Here is a 20,196-nt window from a genome sequence, read left to right on the forward strand (position 1 = left end):
ATCTCAGTAACCTGCCGGTTCTGTTTCCTTGACAGCTAACACGACAGCCGCCTGGCAGCACTAATAACAACACAGATAAAGAACAATTCATTACTAAAGCTATCTTGGTTAAACCAACTCTAAGGACTTATATGCATGATAACTACAGTGCCTTGCGAAAGTATTCGGCCCCCTTGAACTTTGCGACCTTTTGCCACATTTCAGGCTTCAAACATAAAGATATAAAACTGTAATTTTTTGTGAAGAATCAACAACAAGTGGGACACAATCATGAAGTGGAACGAAATTTATTGGATATTTCAAACGTTTTTAACAAATAAAAAACTGAAAAATTGGCCGTGCAAAATTATTCAGCCCCCTTAAGTTAATACTTTGTAGCGCCACCTTTTGCTGCGATTACAGCTGTAAGTCACTTGGGGTATGTCTCTATCAGTTTTGCACATCAAGAGACTGAAATTTTTGCCCATTCCGCCTTGCAAAACAGCTCGAGCTCAGTGAGGTTGGATAGAGAGCGTTTGTGAACAGCAGTTTTCAGTTCTTTCCACAGATTCACGATTGGATTCAGGTCTGGACTTTGACTTGGCCATTCTAACACCTGGATATGTTTATTTGTGAACCATTCCATTGTAGAATTTGCTTTATGTTTTGGATCATTGTCTTGTTGGAAGACAAATCTCCGTCCCAGTCTCAGGTCTTTTGCAGACTCCATCAGGTTTCCTTCCAGAATGGTCCTGTATTTGGCTCCATCCATCTTCCCATCAATTTTAACCACCTTCCCTGTCCCTGCTGAAGAAAAGCAGGCCCAAACCAGGATGCTGCCACCACCATGTTTGACAGTGGGGATGGTGTGTTCAGGGTGATGAGCTGTGTTGCTTTTACGCCAAACATAACATTTTGCATTGTTGCCAAAAAGTTCGATTTTGGTTTCATCTGACCAGAGCACCTTCTTCCACATGTTTGGTGTGTCTCCCAGGTGGCTTGTGGCAAACTTTAAACGACACTTTTTATGGATATCTTTAAGAAATGGCTTTCTTCTTGCCACTCTTCCATAAAGGCCAGATTTGTGCAGTATACGACTGATTGTTGTCCTATGGACAGAGTCTCCCACCTCAGCTGTAGATCTCTGCAGTTCATCCAGAGTGATCATGGGCCTCTTGGCTGCATCTCTGATCAGTCTTCTCCTTGTATGAGCTGAAAGTTTAGAGGGACGGCCAGGTCTTGGTAGATTTGCAGTGGTCTGATACTCCTTCCATTTCAATATTATCGCTTGCACAGTGCTCCTTGGGATGTTTAAAGCTTGGGAAATCTTTTTGTATCCAAATCCGGCTTTAAACTTCTCCACAACAGTATCTCGGACCTGCCTGGTGTGTTCCTTGTTCTTCATGATGCTCTCTGCGCTTTAAACAGACCTCTGAGACTATCACAGTGCAGGTGCATTTATACGGAGACTTGATTACACACAGGTGGATTCTATTTATCATCATTAGTCATTTAGGTCAACATTGGATCATTCAGAGATCCTCACTGAACTTCTGGAGAGAGTTTGCTGCACTGAAAGTAAAGGGGCTGAATAATTTTGCACGCCCAATTATTCAGTTTTTTATTTGTTAAAAAAGTTTGAAATATCCAATAAATTTCGTTCCACTTCATGATTGTGTCCCACTTGTTGTTGATTCTTCACAAAAAATTACAGTTTTATATCTTTATGTTTGAAGCCTGAAATGTGGCAAAAGGTCGCAAAGTTCAAGGGGGCCGAATACTTTCGCAAGGCACTGTACATCTGAATCACATTACATCTTGCTGGTCCAGAAGACAGGGATGTTTTGATCCACATTTGAGAGCTGATGTTATTCCTCTGGTCATTAAGAGTGAGTTCTGTTCACCTTTGTATTGTACAAATTAAAATTATTTAAAAATGTTTCCAGGAAATGTGAGGAAAACCTTGAACTCTTCTGGTGAACAGATGATCAAAACTGAGCCTGATGAGTTTACATTTGCTAAAATTATTTATTTTTTCTTGTTATTTTTAGACAGATTTGGGAATAGTTCAAACATGTATATGGAGCATTTTGCAACTGTATGTTTGTGTTCATTTGTGGTGTCTTTATATATTCATACCACAAAAATAAAACCCTTTTAAAACCATTCATTCATTTGTATAAAGAAACACTCCAGTTTGCACAACATCACAAACATCCCACCTGTTTCTATTTTACACTTTTGTTGCTTTTTTCTTTTGTAATGAATCAGTCCATCTCTGCATGTTGTCTTTAAATCCACACAATGTAGAATTAACAGTATCGATTTTAACTATTTGAGATTTTTCATAGTTTAATAATATTTGATTAAATAAATATGCTGCAGAGCATCAAGTAATTACACGCAACGTCTTATCACTGTTCTCTGACCAGATGAGAGCAGGACAGGAGTCAAGATGGAATGTGTAAAACAATGTAAAGTCTTAATACTTTGGCTCCAAGCCTGTACAGCAAACAACTTGCCTTATCTATAGAACCTAGACTCAGAAAAGGGTCTTGTGAATCTCAGGGAAATGGTCTTCTTCAGGTATAAAACTTTTACTATTGTAGAAGATTTAGTAATAATTAAACTACCACACCCACTGCGCAGTCTGTTTTTGATTCCCTCATTTAACACTTGCATTTTTAAACCCCCTATCCCCCTTCCTTGACCACTTCCATAGCCTCTTCCCAAAAACAAAGCTCCAAAACATTCTGTTAATCATTTAACAAAGAAGCATTTATGAATCCGGGGAACTTTTGAAACTATGTCCAAAAACATGCAGAATCCATCTGAATTTGAGCAGCTTTAAATCTTATCATACACTGGTTAGAGGCCATCAACCAAGCAGTACAAAGATTTCCCCTTTCCCTATATAAATGGGCACACTGCTCCTCCCAGACCCCTGCCCAAGGAGGTGAATAATGGGTAAGCCACAGTTATGCCTCTCACCTAAAAGCAGAACAATGAGCCTTAAGCAAAGTAAGAGTCTGAGCCAACAACACATGCAACTAAATAGTCTCTTCTACAATGAGCTTCTGTGGCTCAAAGGGCAGGGAAAAAACAAACAGCAGGTTAGTTTATTATCATTTGTAACAGCAATGTGAATGTCTGAGACCATGACGATGCTGCACTGGGGGGAAAGAGGAATCTGTGTTTTCTGGTTACTCAGCACTAGTGAGTAAAATATTTTAGCGGTGTCCAGCAGCAGTGATCAAGAAGCACCACATTCCTGTAATGTTCCAGGTTTGGTCCTGGCTGGTCTAATCACAAATTACGTCTGAGCCCATAGGCGCCCCAGGGTGGATTAATAAGGACAGTGGCGACATCTCCATTGACTCGATGGTCACAATGGTGGTGCCGGGGTCAAAATCAGTTGAAAACCCCTGCTATATGGTTCAGAAGCTACGCTGAGCCTGACTTTAGTTTCCAGAGAACAGCAGCTGAACTATGTCAGGCCGGCACCCTCTGGAGCCTTCAGATTCATCAGTGCCCATTCAAAGGCGAAAAGTGCAGTGAAACCAGCTCAGCTACTTGCCCCCTATTGTTTACTTCTCTGGTGGGGGTTTAATGCTCATACACCAGGAGGGCCTGGGAAAAATGCTCCAACCACAGTGGCATAATTAATGCGAACATGGTAGGGGTTGTTTTAGAGCTCAGATGCATGTTTTTTGTGGTAATCCCTCTCTGTGGAGTTTCTGTTCTGGTTCTGGTGCCGCCCATCTTCTGCCGGACACCCTGCTGCTCTGTGGCTGCTTTTGGAGAACTGAAATCCACTTGATGCAACAAGTATTTTTCAAATATGTGGTGACTAGTGCTCTGGCCTGGTCTGCTCATTTGCTGAGCTGCAACCATTTAAAGGTCAAAGTGTTTATTTGTCATATGCACAGTTAGGAAACTGGCATTTGCAGTGGCACTTTGTGGCTTAGGTCACCATATATGATTCATGAAAAAATGATTGCTTTTTCTTAGAAATCGGTTGTTTCCTGTGTCAGATGTAACTTTATGTCACCTAATTTTAGGTTTCTGAGAATCTGCACACTGTTCTTTTGATTATCTTTAGTCATGACAGCAGCATGATGACCTCTGTGGAAGGGCGGTGGCTGAAACCTCTGCACAACGATTAGATGGATAGCTTTGGTATTTTAACATTCCCAAAGGATGAATCCTAATGAATTTGCTGATCCCCTGACTTTTCCTCTAGCGCCACCAAGGGTAATATTTATGGCTTCTTGTTAAAAGTCTCAACATCTATTGAATGGATTGCTATAAAATTTGATACAGACATTCATGTCCTCCGAAAGAGCGTACTAATTTTTGTAATCTCCTGACATGTCATCTAGCGTCATCATCTGGTCAGGCTCTCCAAAGCTTTGCTTTATGAAATACCTGCAAAAACGTTTCCATGACCCTCAGCTGTAGTTTGTGTCTGTGGATAATTAGCTAATGTTACTATGCTAACACACCAAATGAAGCATGGTAAAGACTGTAGCTGCTTAGAATCAACATGTCAGCATGCTGATTCAATTACAAAAGATCAGAGCTTGTATATACTCTATATGTATTTAAATAAAGCTAAAAACATCCTGTGTAAATGTTTTATTTTTCTGTTTACTGTGGGCCTTCACATGATGACATTCATTTCCCACAATTTACAACTAAAAATGCCTGAATGACTCAAAACGCCTACACCCAGGAAATAAAAAATGTTTTCTCCCAAGTAAAATAATAACAGCTTGTAAACAGAAACTGCCTTGTCTGTAACATCCTGAATACATTAATCAGAATATTCAAATATAACTTTTGCAGCATCCTATGTTTTTTTTTTTGAATCACACATTACAAACTAAAGGCCAGCATCTGCATCTCAAGAATGTGGGCAATTTCTCTAAAAATAGTAGCAGATGGTCACAGTTCACGTCCTCTTCTGCAGAGAAGTTCTGTAGCTACATCAATTACTTCAGCGAAGTTATGCAACCAAATAAATTCTTGGGCTGCTTCACCACTGCCTGTCACTGATTTACAATATAAACACAAATGCTGAGCTCAGAGCAAGATGAGGCTTTGGTTACGTTGTTCATTTGAATGAGAAATTTCAGTAATTTTGTCATTTTATTTGCAAAGCACTTTCAGTGTTGCACATTTGTTAATATTCAAAGCAAGAAAAGGGTGAATTTCACTTTAGCATCATCTATTGTCATATGAAAATGCACTTCCTGGAGTCACTCAAATCATCCTCCAACATCTATTACATCCTGGTCAAAGGTTCCAAATGCAGCAAGATACAAGACCAGACTCGCATTGTCTAAAAAAACTGGGAAAGGTTAAGTGCACTGTGATGGACAAGGTCAAGGTTAGTAGCGCTCAGAGAGTTTGTCTAAAGTTGTTCTGTCAGAGTGGCATATCAGTGCAGTTTGGCCTGAGCCAGTAAACCCAACATGACCCTTCAAAACATCCTGGAAGGGATCACCCTCACCTCCAGCTAGGTTTAACTTTACTGAGCTGTGCATCTGTGCAACATCAGGAGCTATGAGAAAGAAAAAAACTGACATCGCAGACACGTTAGGACACATGCAGTGTATTCATGTATTTCAGGTGGTTTTTATTTCCATTTCCTTGCATTTGACTTTTAAAAATCAGGTCTACAAAAAATGTTTGCTGTCAGTCGTTGGACTCTGTCCCACAGAGGGTGGAAACTAACTTGCATTTACTCAAGTGCTTTAGTACAGTTTTGAAGTATCTGTACTTTACTTCACTATTTTTATTTTCTACTTTGACTTCACTACATTTTAGAGGCAAATATTGTAGTTTTTAACTCTACTACATTTTCTGATAACTTTAGTTACTATTCAGAATCAGATTAACTATCCAAAATATGGTATAATCACAAGACTTTATTGGCAGCACAGTGGCATGGTGGTTAGCTTTTTTTGCCTCACAGCAAGAAGGTTATGGGTTTGAGCCCCACCCGGTGCCTTTCTGTGTGGAGTTTGCATGTTCACCCTGTGCCTGTGTGGATTCTCTCCGGGTACTCCGGCTTCCACATACAGTCCAAAGACATCCAACTGAGGTTGATTGGTGACTCTAAATTGTGAGTGTGTGTGGTTGTCTGTCTCTAAGTGTCAGCCCTCTGACAAACTGGTGACCTGTCCAAGGTGGACCCCACCTTTCACCCACTGTCAGCTGGGATTGGCTCCAGCCAACCCATGACCCTGGTCAGGAACAGACAGCCTTTTTTGAGCCTTAGTGAAATAGTCAAAAGCTACCAGTAGTTCAAATTATACGCAAGGTTAAAATTAGCTTCCCCTTGACCAGTTGCAACATTAAATGTGAAGTACACAACAATATGTCAATAATTATAACCCAAGCATATGATATACTGTATATATTAATGAGAAATGTGCTGTTCTGTATAATGAGTACTCTTAATACTTTAAGTTTATTTTGGTGCCAATACTTTTGTAACATTTTGAATGCAGGACTTTTACTTGTAAGTATTTTTACACTTTTAATGAGTACTTCTCCCATCACTGTCTTTCAGTGGTCAACAGCTCTACTTCTGCACAGACTAGAGGCAGCTCATAAGTAACTCAAGTGCGCCACCTACTGAAAACATTTACTGCACTTCAGCCAAAGGCACCTCACACCATTATTTAATCAGCTTGTTACAGGTTGAAATGTGATTTAAAGAACTTATGAAAAGGACTTTCGCAGTAAAGAGGTGTGCCAGAAATGGCGCCTAATTATCGGAATGTAAACAAAGTGCAATTTACAATAGAAGCAGTGAATCAAAAATAAAGCCACTATGACATCAATACTGACATTACTGTTAAACCTATGGTAAAACGTAAAGGGAAAATCCAACTTGAAATAAAGTTCACATTTCATTCCTGTGACATTTATATAATGAATTTTCCTGATGCTCAAGATAATTGTTGTTTAGTGACCTTATAAAAGAACTAAAGTATTAAAATGGGCAGCTCATTAAACATTTTTGTTTGTAATTTATTGCCTATACTCAGTAGAATCGTAGGTTATAAACTAAGGTCAGGGCCTGCATCCTTATAATTTGCTTTATGGGATTATTATAGCAACGTCTTGTCATTCAGAACACACTTCTCTGGGTATTACAAACTGTACTGTGGGGGCTGCCCTCTTCAGGTAAATAATCAGCTGTCACCAGTTTAAAGATGCTGCAAAGATCCACAAGAGGGCAGCAGATAGTCTAAATAATCCACCAGAACACTGGAAACCAAAGGGCAACAAACTTATTGTACCTCACTGCAGCTACAATGTAGTGATGTCATCTAATCTGAAGAGGGTGACAACTAAATGGGATAAACATCAAATATAACCAGGTAAATTACAGGGTGCAATCCCAGAATAGTGAACTAAAATGTACAGCATAAAAACCATGTAATTCTCAGTGAGGTAACTTCTTCTCAGAAGGCATGACCTGACCTGTCTGGATCTTTGTGCATGAAGTCTGTATGACAAGAATTCCTTTTACACATCGCCCTGCAAAGAAATTACCCAAAGTCATACAAATATGTGGACTCCCTGTGAGGACAGGCACTAATGTGCTTTTCCATCTTTTCTTAATTTATGTACATCATTGAATGTGGCAGCTTGACACTACACCACAGTGTCATGTCTCTGTTGAAGCCACCACATAGACAGGAAAACAAGTGAAAACATGTCAAACTAAACTGTGTACAAATCAGAGAAGTGGCTGTAGACTGCCAGAGGCCAGTGTGGTTAGCCTGACTCATAAATATTTTGTGGTCAGTAAACAGTCAGAGGCATCCATCAGCAGATATGAGTTAGCCCTGGACTTTTACACAAGCCAGTTAAATAAATAAGCACCCAGACACTTGTCAAATTATTCAGGAAGATGTTAATAAATGACAGGTGGAGTTTTAATGTGGTATTTAACGTTAATGATCAGTGTAGAAACTGAGAGCATGACAGAAAAAGTGCGGTGTAAAAATATTGTTAAACTTATCAGGAATTTGACACTTTATGTTGAGTGAGACTGAAAGGTGACAGTATATAAACTTTTAAGAAACTGACAGAGTAGCCTACCTATCCAAATGCGTTTTTAAAAACAGTTTTTGATGAAGTTAATTCATGAATGGGGTCAGAATAAAGTCGGGGGAAAATGAATGCACTGTAATTTCAGGAGACAGTGGTGACTGGTGTGTCGCAGGCCGCTGTTTGGCACAGTGGGGGTTGCTGGAGTTCCCTTGTAACCGGAATTAGCTGTGAAGTGCGACCTTGAGGTGTGAACAGGGAATACTTCAGGGCCAGCTTGCTTCAAGAAAACATCTCTCATAGCCTACTTTGCACCTCGTTTGCAAGTGAATAAATTAAATGATACCAGATTTACGTGTGAAGCGTGGTTGGAAACTGCTGAATTCCCACAGTTTTAAACCTGTTGTATCTTCTGGATAACGCTGAGAAAGCAAACAATCTGGCACTAAAGCGCAAAACTGTTTTCTGACAGTAATATAGGATCTCACTGAATTAATTGTAATTAGAAAGCGAATGCTTGTAACAAGTCATATATAATAAAACATCTGTCCATTACGCACAGGCTTTTTAATGCGTTTGTAGACGCGTTGCCTCAGTTTATTGCGGGTTCCTGCAACGCGTGCAGCTGATAGGCCGTGGTTTTAATGTATTCATGCAGTTGGAGAAGTCGTGTTCAGGATAGGCCCGCTGTCAGGTGATGACGTGCTACAGAACAGAGGCATGGGGGACAGCTGGGCCGGTAGCACCGGTCGTTCTTATTTCAATGCAAATCTTCAAGAGCTGAGGAGTTAGCTGACGTCAGGCCTCAGTATACCTTTACCATCTTGTCAACAGAGCCATATCATGTGAAACTGGGGACAGACTGGAACTACCTCGCATTTCACTTGGACTCTCTCTGGACTATAAACAGCAGAAGGATCGTTTTCAACAGTCTTAGGGCAACAATGTCGCCTTAAAACAGGCCACATTATTCCCTTTGCTGTTTTACTGCATTTAATTGTTTTTTTGTACAAACCATGTATGTGGGATACCTACTGGATAAAGAAAGCAGCATGTATCACCAAGGGCCAGTGAGAAGATCAAGCATCAATCTGCCTCCTCAGAACTTTGTTTCTACACCACAGTACCCCGACTTTACTGGATACCATCATGTGCCAAACATGGACACGCATGCACAGTCTACAGGGAGTTGGGGACCTACATATGGCGCCCCACGAGAAGACTGGGGTGCGTATAGTCTGGGACCACCTAATACTATTCCTACACCCATGAACAACTCATCTCCTGGACAGGTTCCTTACTGCTCATCTGAATACAGTCATATGCACCCTCCGGGAGCTGCGGTGTTACAGCCGCCGCCGGAGAACGTTAATGTTGCGCAACTTACTCCTGACAGAGAAAGACGCAATTCATTCCAGTGGATGAGTAAAACTGCGCAGTCATCTTCTACAGGTGAGTTGATCATCCTCTACTTTGCGCCAAAATATGTAGATGACTGCAAGAGATGAATGAAATACTTTAGGCGTCTGCGCATCTAGGAGTTCGTGGTTCTCTTTGAGTCGCACTGGGTTTTAAACAAACGCTACTTTGCTTTTTCTTGTAGTTCTCTGTCATTTAAAATACAGTTTTGTACAAATTTGCTTAATTAAACCCGATGCCTTAACACCAATAGGTCAAACTTAGTGCGGGAAAAATGTCAAAAGAAAGTGAATAAGAAGTGAACAGAAAATGAAACCCTGTGACACTTATTGGTTATATTTACATTGGTGACAGATTGTTAACATTAGTAGCCTATAGTTCAACAGGCCAGTTTAAGAGATAGCCTTATAACAACGAAGTGGATCAGACTAGCAGTAGAAAGAATCAGCCAAATGTGTCCATGGATTATTTTGTGTCTCATAATTTTGGTGAGCGCATGGACTGAAGAGCAGCAGCTCAGTCTGTGTTCTCTCCTGGAAATAAAAAAAAAGGTGTGAGGAATCAGCGCCAGGCCCAGTTGTGATGTTAATGTCATTATTCCTGGAGATGTGAGGTCGACTTCCCTGTCACATTGTTTGGTGTTTTGAGTGTTTTCCGTCATATACAGGCGGTGGCCTTTGCTTTCAACACCTCTTCACTTTGATATGCACCAACCTTCCTTCCTCTCACAGAGTTATATTGCCGGAAAGACTGACGCTTTTCACAGCTAATGTCTCAAATGTGGAGCAGTGGGCCTTTACAGTAGCCTAGAAATCACAGCTTCTAAACATTTTCCATTTTGTTGACCTAGAATCAAACTGCACTATTCCACCAACATATTCATTCAATTAATTTAACTGATCATTTATAGTAAGAATATGTGGCCATCACTTTATTCATGTTGACAAGATCTGTCATCGGCAGGCATTTGTTTTTAAAGTTACTTACAAATGCACCTAATTGGCATAATTGTAAAACAATTTCATGTTGTCTGTATTTATTTTGATGTTATTTGATTTGTATTTTTTATTATATTTTCATTTTTTTGTCCAACAAAGTGAGTTAAGTCTACAGTTTCTACAGATTTCCGTTTAACTTGCCAGAGGATGTGACTCTTGGTTTTTAGAGATTCGCTGCACTGCTCCTGTCATCAAAGCCAGATCAAAAAGCCCAGTTTGCGTATCAGCAGACACAGCTAATAAAGATGCCATGTGCAGATAGGCCGGTCCTGGCATGCACACCTCTCTGTGTAAATCTTCCAGTTCAACCACTTGTCTGTTAACAGATGATCCTAAAAGGCTAAATCTTTATGCTATGTTTTGGCTTTTTTTTTTTTTTGTCATTTTCACAGGTAAAACAAGAACGAAGGAGAAATACAGAGTAGTGTACACAGACCATCAGAGACTGGAGCTGGAAAAGGAGTTTCATTTCAATAGATACATAACCATCAGGAGGAAATCTGAGCTGGCGGTCAACCTCGGTCTGTCGGAAAGACAGGTAGCCACCATACTTCTGTCGGGTGTCACCGCAGGAAGACATGCAACAAATAATTTCTGTTCATATAGGCCTGAGCTGTGCTGTGTATGCGCATTAAATGACAGCACATAGGCTTGTTTTCACATGTTTAACCTGCAAATTGAGGCCCGATTTTATTATCAAATTATTGCCATAGGCTCCATAAACCAGAAATGTATATGTCTTGGATATATTTAAATATCTTCACCCCTGATATATTGTGTTTAATTACTTTTTTTTAATCAATTAATTATTTCAATACAAACATCATTTCCTGATACGTCGAAATACGGTAAATACGGTCTTGTTGCATTCATACAGTAGATTTTTATATTTTTAATCGATGACAGCAAAATAAGATGTGGAAATGGCCTAATTATGCTAGATCTACATTTATTATCGATATTTATGATTGTAATGTTCTGCTCCTATTTATCTGTTAATAGACATTTTACTTTTATTTATTATTTTTTATTTGATTTGATTGAGTAGGAAATTGCATGGAGATTAAACGAGGTAGATAAGACCAAAACATTGATGCTTATTATTGTTATTGATTATTAATCGTTTTTATTTCCTCTAGACCTATCTGTTTTTATGAATTCCATTTTAATAAAAAGCTAGAGTAGGGATTAAACCAGGAGGTAGACCTAGAATTGTTCGTAGGTTCGATCAAATATTTTTACTTTAATTTACTGATGTAAAATAAATAGCGTGGAGACCTGAATGAAATAGCTTACGCTCAAAATGATTTAATTGGATCTTCTTTTTTGTGTGTCTTTTTAGGTGAAAATCTGGTTTCAGAACCGCAGAGCCAAAGAGAGGAAGCTGATCAAGAAGAAGATGGGTCAGTCTGACGGCAGCGGGGGGTCCGTGCACAGTGACCCGGGCTCCGTGAGCCCTCTGCCGGTGCCGGGCTCCCTCAGTCCCTCAGACATCCACGGTTCACTGTACCCTCCTCGGGAAATGAACACCTTGCCGTCTATCAGGAATATACAGCAAGTGACTGTGACTCAGTAAAGCAGTTCACCCTCAGGACCACGTAACATAACTGAGCACTCCGACTCGCTGACAGGACACCAGAGCATCTGGACTCACGCCCTGAAGCACAAAACTGGATAAACATTTGATTTATAGCAACGCAATGCTGGAGGCTCTTCAAATATTGTTTTTTATAGAATAGTTTTAATAACATGGGGATTAAAAAAAACGAAAAAATCGACGTGTTTCAGACTTAAAAGTATTAAATTGTTTGTGAGTTAATAAGATATAAATATCATTTTTGTACGTGTTGGAGTGTATGTGTTTGTGAATAAAGTAAGATGTCAGGGACCTTTTAATGGACGTTTAAACTGGATTGTGTGTCACACTGGACAAACTGCTTTGACTTGACAAATCATTTCCACGCGTTTTTCAGCACAATTTAATCCGGACACATGTTAATGACGTTTGGATGCAACGTTCAAAATGTAAATAAAAGGTTGTTTTTTTTGCAGTAGGCTACACCTGTCCTTTATCTAATGTCTGGATTTTGAGTTTTGCCTCGTTTGGGTCAAATTAGCTTGCAGTTTTATATTTGAAACGCTTCCACCAATACAGATAACATAAACCAGTATCAACTAATACTGATATCAACAGGCTCTGCTGCCTCACAAACATTGGTTCAGTGTAAGTTCTCATTGAAGTTGCCCACTTTAAAACCAGCCAGCTGAAAAGGAGTCAATGGATGAAGAGCTATGAAGGTCTATTTTTGATATTCCCTGTTGTTTATTCACATATTTGCAACAAATGTTGGTTAGTTTAGTTTACATTTATTAAAATGTTTTAAAGATGCCGCCCGTAGACTTCTTCAGCACAAAGTAAATCTAGCCAAGTATTTTAGAAATTAAAAGGTCATGTTTTTCCTTTCAGAGTGAACGGTTCATGTGTAATTAGGTGGTAGGCTAACTGTCAGGTGGCTAGACTGGCTATTTTAGGAAGAGGACTTTTGCTGACTTTGACCTGCTTTCGCATCCAAGGCTAATAACCTAGGCTAACCTAATTAATTACTAACCCAAATGCAAACAGCAAGACTTATAATATTGGCTAAAAAGTGAGTTTGCCACTGTGCTGACATATTCTACTAATTTCGTCCTGACATTAGCGATGATAATGGTCTGCATGGTTTCTTATGAGCACAGAGCGTCTATTTACAAGCTTGAGCTCCGCGCGCTCGCCCGAGTGTCCGTGCGCGACCCCGCAGGAAACGTCATGAGCGTCTTACTACCCAACATGGCGGACTTTGATACCATTTATGAGTTAGAAGACGAAGACGATGAGCATGTTGTGAGTGAGGAACACTTGCCCAGATACTGTCCGGAACCCGTGGTTATGCGAGGGGCCGGGCACATCACAGTGTAAGCCGTGTTTGTCGCTGCTCTGTTTCCTGGTGTCGCTTTGTTATCCTTTAGCCTGTTTAGCTGATGCTAACCCCTGCTAGCTAACGTAAATCACAACAACTAACAGTTAGCCATATGCTTTGACATGGGAATAAATGGTTTGCTTACAGGGGGAACATTACTGCGACATAAACTAACGGTGACAGTTTTATTTCCTCATGGCAATCATTAACGCGGTAGACTAGCAATCGATATTGAGTATGGAGAGGTTTACATGTACGTTAACGCTAGCTAAGTTAGTCTGACTGTAACGTTACAACCGTTAAGACCCACAACTTAACGTTACACCACCATCAGCGCTGCTATAACAGCAGACTTTATTAAGCAGCAGTGGTGGAAAGTAATTAAATATTTAGGTACGATTTTGAGGTAGGTTACTTGTATTTTAATTGAGTATTTCCATTTATAATAATTAATATTTTACTTTCTACTCCACTGCACACAATAAGTTGAATGTCGTTACTAGTTACTTGTAGGATAACTAATAACAATTAACTTTTCAATTGGTCCACTCAGAGAAAAATAACTGGCGACTGTTTTGATAATCCAGTAATTCTTTCAGTCAAATTTCAAGCAGAAACTGTGAAACTGTGACAATTATTCTCTGATTCCAGTCTCCAAAGTGAGAGGATTTCCTGCCTTTAGTTTGTCATATGTCAGTATAAACTCAATATTTGTTTTTATTTGGGCCTTTGGTGGAAGAAAACAAGACATTTGAATACATCATCTTTGGCTCTATGAAGCTGTGAAGGATATTTTCAGCAAATTGTTTTCACGTTTCATAGATTAATTGGCAGATTAAGCAACAATGAAACTCAGCTGCAGCCCCAGTTTTGTCAAAATTTGCATTCAGAATATCAATATCAAAAAACATGACAGACATTAAATATAATACAAAACACCTTAGAAAACAAATGTCTGTTTGGTGCCCCTTGTAGTAGGTTTCAGATGTTAAAGGTTTGAGATTGGAGATGATAACAGTGCTACCAGTGGGTCGTTTCTCTTTTAAACCTCTCAGATAATTTTATTTAACAGCTGGAATTATCCACAAAAAGTGAAGATGAGAGAAATACTGACTTGTGGAGCATAACTTTGATTGTCTTCTCCCACTAGGGGCTCAAACTCCTAGGTTTAGACTTGCGAGACTAAACTAGTTAATTCTATATAGTTAACACTAGCTCCACATTGACAACCTTCAACTGAAAAATGCTTATGCAGTAATGCATTCATTTTTAGCAAACTAATAATGTATATGTGATAATGTGTCAGTCACTGTGGGTCAAGTACTTTTACTTTAGATTCTTTAAATGAATTTAGCTGAAGGTGTTTCTGTACTGTTATGTAAGTAAACGTTTCAGTGCAGGACCGTACTTATAAAGGAGTGCTTTTAAGTTGTTGTGCAAATACTTTTATTCAAAATTTTAAACTTAAAACTTTAAATTTTTACTTCTTCTACCACAGATATAGCTTAACTGTCTGTCTTTTTGACTACCCGTTTCGTGATTGGGTTACATGAGGTCATGACTTAGCTAAACACACTTTATCATTTATTTTCCCAGTGAATATGTTAATCAATTTGTCTATAAAATGTAAGAAAATAGTCAGAAACACCTGTTATAATTTTACACAGCTCACAGAGATGTATTTAGATTGCTCCTTTTATTCCATCAGCAGTGCGAAAGTGAATAAATTTGTGATTTATCACTATGATGTGATAAAACTAAGGCATCAAATGCTAATCTTTGTTTGCTGAAAAATGACTCGATTGATAAAATGGTTGCAGATTAATGTTTTTGTGAATGGACTCATTGACTGCGGCTGTAGGAGCACAAAGCTGAAAGCTCATTAGCCCTCCGTAATGTCGTAGGTCAGTCAGAATGAATTGCAAAACCTGAGAAGGTGCATCACTATCTTCATGGTCAGATCTCCCCTCACTTTCACCACAAATGCTATTTCTCAGCTGGAGTCTTACTTTACCTCCTTTGCCAACCCTGCATTTGGATGCTAATGACAATTATAAGAAGGTATCAAACACAATTACCTTTGCTACTGTTCACATGGGGATTGTTATCATTGAGCTTTATCTGTCTGGTCAAAAAGATCAAAATACACATGCCCACTTCCATCCAGTTTCTAATGCTTCTTTTATTTCTACAATGACATGAAAACTGTTCAGTTGCAAATGGTGTGAACACTCCTGTATTTACACAATACTGTGTAGAAGGTTTAGGCTCTAAAGGTAAAGTGAGGATGCTTTATGTGAATCCATATGAATGTCACATCCAATCTACAGTGGCCAATTCTCATCAGTGAAAACCATGCAGTATATAAAGCACAGGTGGCTTCTGACTCTAGATTATTCTTGTTCTCTTTAGAAACATTTTATTACAGTACCAGTGAACACATTTTGTTTGTTGTTTTTGTTTCAGGTTTGGACTGAGCAACAGATTTGACACAGAATTTCCCTCTGTTCTCACGGGAAAGGTACAGTTGCTTTTTGGTTTTCTTACACTTCAGTCTTGCGGGCTTATTTCTGCTCAACTCCAAGTGGGAGGAATTAAGTAATTAAAGCCACAGTGATTTTTATTGTTCTTTTGGGCCTTTAACAGCCCCGACTTCCCCAGACTGCCCCATTCAAGCCTCTCTAAGTGGCTTTAATCTGATGGAGATGCATTTCAACTGACGCACCACAGTGTATAGTAAAGTGCCTGAATGTGCTGCTGTCCAGCTCTGTAAATGTGTAAGCCATCTATGGGGCTCTGTTGACGAGGACTGGTGTTTTGGAGGGTCCAGCTCTAGGTGATAAAATAATGAAATGAGGACTCTGGCGTAGACAAGAAAGGAAAGCTTCCTGGGTCGGACGCAGAAAGACAAAAAGGCTGCAGGGGTGAGCGCAGGCCGAGGGAAGTGTGGGGCAATAAAAAGTACCTTCAGTATTGTGACCCAGGGTGACATGTGATGGATGAGGTCACAATTATGATGATTGAAAGGTGCAGATCAGGCCCTGCTGGGCTTTATTCTGAGGTCTTTGGCTGTTTGCGAAGAGACCTTTGCATCCTGTCATAAAAGATTACGACCCCTGTTTTATGGCGTACAGACTCGGCAAGGAATGAGCATCCATTCAAGTTGTTTGGCTGGCGATGCCACAGGCACTGAGCTTATCTCTCCTTTAAGTCCCTTCTTGCCTCGAACAGTCTAGGGCTTGGTTAGCAAGTCAGAGGCTTAGTATTTAGAGATGTCATCTGATCTCTGGACAACATCTGCAAATATCTACCTGCTGGTTTTCCAAAACTCTTTGATCTTTGTGTACAGGTTTTTTTGAGCAATTTGGAATGTTCATATCTGTACCAAGAAACACATGAAATGTCTCACTCTCTTCTTGCTCTTAGTTAATGCTTACATTTTCTGATAGTCCCACTACAAAGACCCTGGTGTACATACATCCAGCCTTTTTTTTAGGTAGCACCAGAGGAGTTTAAAACCAGCATCTGCAGGGTGAATGCTTGTTTGAAGAAGAACTTGCCAGTGAATGTGAAGTGGCTTCTTTGCGGCTGCCTGTGCTGTTGCTGTACAGTAGGCTGCAGTCTGTGGCCTGTTATCTGCCTCAACAAGAGGGTAAGTCCCTGACCTTGTGTGACACAGTTTAATTCTCCTTTACATCAGTACTCATTACTCAGGGCTGCTAGAGCAGTTCAGCCACATTGGTCTTAATGCAGTGGGTAATAACAACTTGAGTTCAATGAGTAGCTCTGTGTAAAAATGACTCATTGCGCTGCACGGCTCAAGAGTCTGTCATTTAAAAGTGGTGTTACCACTCAGAATTACTGACAACAAAGTGGAAATTACTAGTAAATTGGGAGTTCAGTCCATAAATCCTGTCACTGTGGCTGTTTACTGTTACCTGTTAAAGTGTAAAATTGAGTAATGAGTATTTGGCTGCTTATATATAGGTATTTGTTTTCTGCTCAACAGACAAGAAGGTCTATTCAGAAGTTGTTAGAGTGGGAAAATAACAGATTATATCACAAGGTAAGAAAGATGACAAATCACATATTGGCCTTTGTGTGAAAGTGCTTAATTGTCTGTCAGTGGTCAGTGTATGCTGAGTATCATCATGATGGATAATGACCATTAATTTGTTTTGCAAACCCAGAAGCTGCTGCACAACTACCTTAGAGCTGTTTGAGTCAGATCTGGTGCACTTACCCTGAGAGAGTCTGTGGGGTCAGCAGTGAAATGCCGTGTTAATTTTGTTTTGTCTCGCAGCAACAAATTACAGCTAGTAGCTGTGCAAAGGCATAAAAGAAGCTCTTCAGGGTGTCTGGCCACAGTTTGACCCCAGCAAGACCAGACAGCCCTTCTGCCAAATTCTCCTGACACTGATGAGGAGATTTCAGACAGACTCTTCTTTTGTTTGTGTGTGTGTGTGTGTGTGGGTGGGGTTGGGGGGAGAAAGATGTTAATTCATTGTGTCTGTGTTTTCTTCTCTCTTCAGCTTGGGCTGCATTGGAAACTGAGTAAAAGAAAATGTGAAAGCAGTAATATGATGGAATATGTAAGTATGCTGTCAAAACCAACAAAGCAACCTTAAATGATTGGATTTTAACTTCAGTGTTAATATAAGAGCTGCAACTAGTGGTTATTTTCACTACCAATTAATCTACAGATAATTTTCTTGTCAGAAAATAGTAAGAAATGCACATAAATTCCTAGAGACCAACATAATGTTTTTAAACCTCTATGTATCTTTAAATGGCAAGTCAGTGTTAGTTTAGTCAGTGCACAGCAGGTTAGCTGGCCCTTAAAAATGTTTTCAGAGAGAAGAGGAAATCAGTGAAATGAACAGCTGTTTATAAATGCTTCACAGTTAACTAAACTTAAATAACTTTATCCAACCCTCTCTCTAAAATATGATGTATATTTAGTACTAAATTGTTAAATAAAAATTAAATTAAATTTAGTTTTTAGATTGTTTTCCCAAGTAAAGTGTGGTAAATGGTAAAAAGAAGTGGTCGTGGTGGATGTCTGGCAACACAAGACTGTCACCAGAGGCAAAGGCTTTAGTTGGGGAAAGATTGTGGTTTAGGTTAAAGTTACTCCACATAGTGTTCTGATATTTTGGCTGAAAACTATGGAAGAGAACTAAGGGACACTAAAAGCTTTTTTACATTTTGACTTTTTTTCTCAGTTTTGAGATTAAAGTCAGAATTAAAACACATTTATGACAGTGGCCCTAACCCTCTTCTGTAGAAAACTAATTTAATACATTTTGAATAAAATTTTACAGATACATTTGCTGTCATCACTTGCCAGACACAGTAGTTAATGTTTCCTCATTATTTTGATGAAAAATTTAACCCCATACATATCTTTCTAAACATATTTGCTGCTGCAGCCTAGTGGTATTTAAACATAATTCACTCTTTCAGCTGATAGTCTCCATTCTAGTTAAATACTGTAGTTGCTGTATGTTTCCACATCTTGCAGGAATCCTGAAACATAATTAGTTTTGTCTTGTATCTCTCTGTAGGTGATTCTTATAGAATTCTTACCCAAATATCCTATATTCCGACCAGACTGAAGAGGCTGTTATCAGACTGGAGGTGTGGCCCTTGAATCTTATCCTTAGTGCCTTGTATATACAGTGTGTTGGAATAAGGGTCTGCGCCGCCGTCTCTCGAGACAACCCTGTACATCTCCCAGTACCTTGTACATTTGAACTTGCAACACTGTCACTTTGCTTTAGAGCAGATTTTGCACATTTTCCCGACAGAGCTAGACATGTCCCCATCGTTGCACTCTCATGTGTTTTTGTTACATGTGACAAGTGAAACTCTCGAAAAGTGCATTTACCCCAAAGAACCATCAACCTGTGTCCTGTTTATTATATCAGTAGTCCTCTGCGAAGAATGTGATGCCTCCACCTTCTTTAACTATCCTTGCCTTATGTATAAGTTTTTTTAAATAACTCATGTGAAAGGAGGAGGAAGGCACTGGGGTAATTCACCACGTCTGTAGATTCAGTTGCTGTGTGATGGGTTTCCTCTCTTGAATCCAGTTCTTTGCAAGTAGATGGGATGGTTGAAACTGCCTAACATACCTTTTTTTTTTTTTACATTTAACCCTCTGTACATGGGAACTAACCAGTAAAAGAACTTGACCTGTAAATACCATGTTAGGATAAGCTGTACAGTGGTATACCATTGTTTACACAAATTTACTTAGCTCTTAAGTTTTTTTTGCCAATATATTGCTATACCATAGTATTGATTAATGAAAGATGTCTATGTACCTTTCTAGTTTATATGGACCTGTTTACCCTGTAAGCCATACAGTTACAGTGTACAGATGCCAGAGTTAGGACTGATTATTGCACTTGAGCCCAAAACAGAGTCCAGATTTCAGATGATAATGCATCCTGAATGTTCACCCAGTGACAGCAGCAGTGCATGCCACCGTGAGGTCTTTGCCAATGAAGATGACATCATTAGTTGAATCCAGAGATAGTTGCATCTCTGATAATGATTTGAACTTTGCACTTCTACTCTTTTATTTTCTCAAATTATCCAAAACTTGCATTCATTTTATACTTTTGTACTCTTCTCTGTGCTGTTTGGTTCTTCCAATGTTTTAGGAAGCACATACATGAGTAGTACATGGCATACTGAGCAGATGGTTCCTTTGTTTCAGTCATTCTGTCCTGTGTTAGTATTATGTTCCTGAATCTTAGTCA

The 20,196-nt window shown here is 39.4% G+C and overlaps 2 protein-coding genes across 2 annotated transcripts; both read left to right on the forward strand.

The window, feature by feature from the left end:
* The first annotated feature begins 9,068 nt into the window (after nt 1–9,068).
* Nucleotides 9,069–12,112, forward strand: cdx4 (caudal type homeobox 4). Its single transcript, XM_020595899.1, has 3 exons — nt 9,069–9,504; nt 10,862–11,007; nt 11,812–12,112. Exons 1-3 carry the CDS (start codon nt 9,069–9,071, stop codon nt 12,043–12,045), a joined length of 816 nt encoding a protein of 271 aa, XP_020451555.1. The 3' UTR covers nt 12,046–12,112.
* A 1,109-nt stretch (nt 12,113–13,221) lies between these two features.
* chic1 (cysteine-rich hydrophobic domain 1) lies at nt 13,222–20,196 on the forward strand. Its single transcript, XM_020595689.1, has 6 exons — nt 13,222–13,421; nt 15,893–15,947; nt 16,923–17,078; nt 17,436–17,492; nt 17,959–18,018; nt 18,994–20,196. Exons 1-6 carry the CDS (start codon nt 13,276–13,278, stop codon nt 19,042–19,044), a joined length of 525 nt encoding a protein of 174 aa, XP_020451345.1. The 5' UTR covers nt 13,222–13,275; the 3' UTR covers nt 19,045–20,196.

The sequence above is a fragment of the Monopterus albus genome, unplaced genomic scaffold (assembly GCF_001952655.1).
Source record: "Monopterus albus unplaced genomic scaffold, M_albus_1.0 scaffold2.1, whole genome shotgun sequence".
In the NCBI taxonomy this organism is placed as follows: domain Eukaryota; kingdom Metazoa; phylum Chordata; class Actinopteri; order Synbranchiformes; family Synbranchidae; genus Monopterus; species Monopterus albus.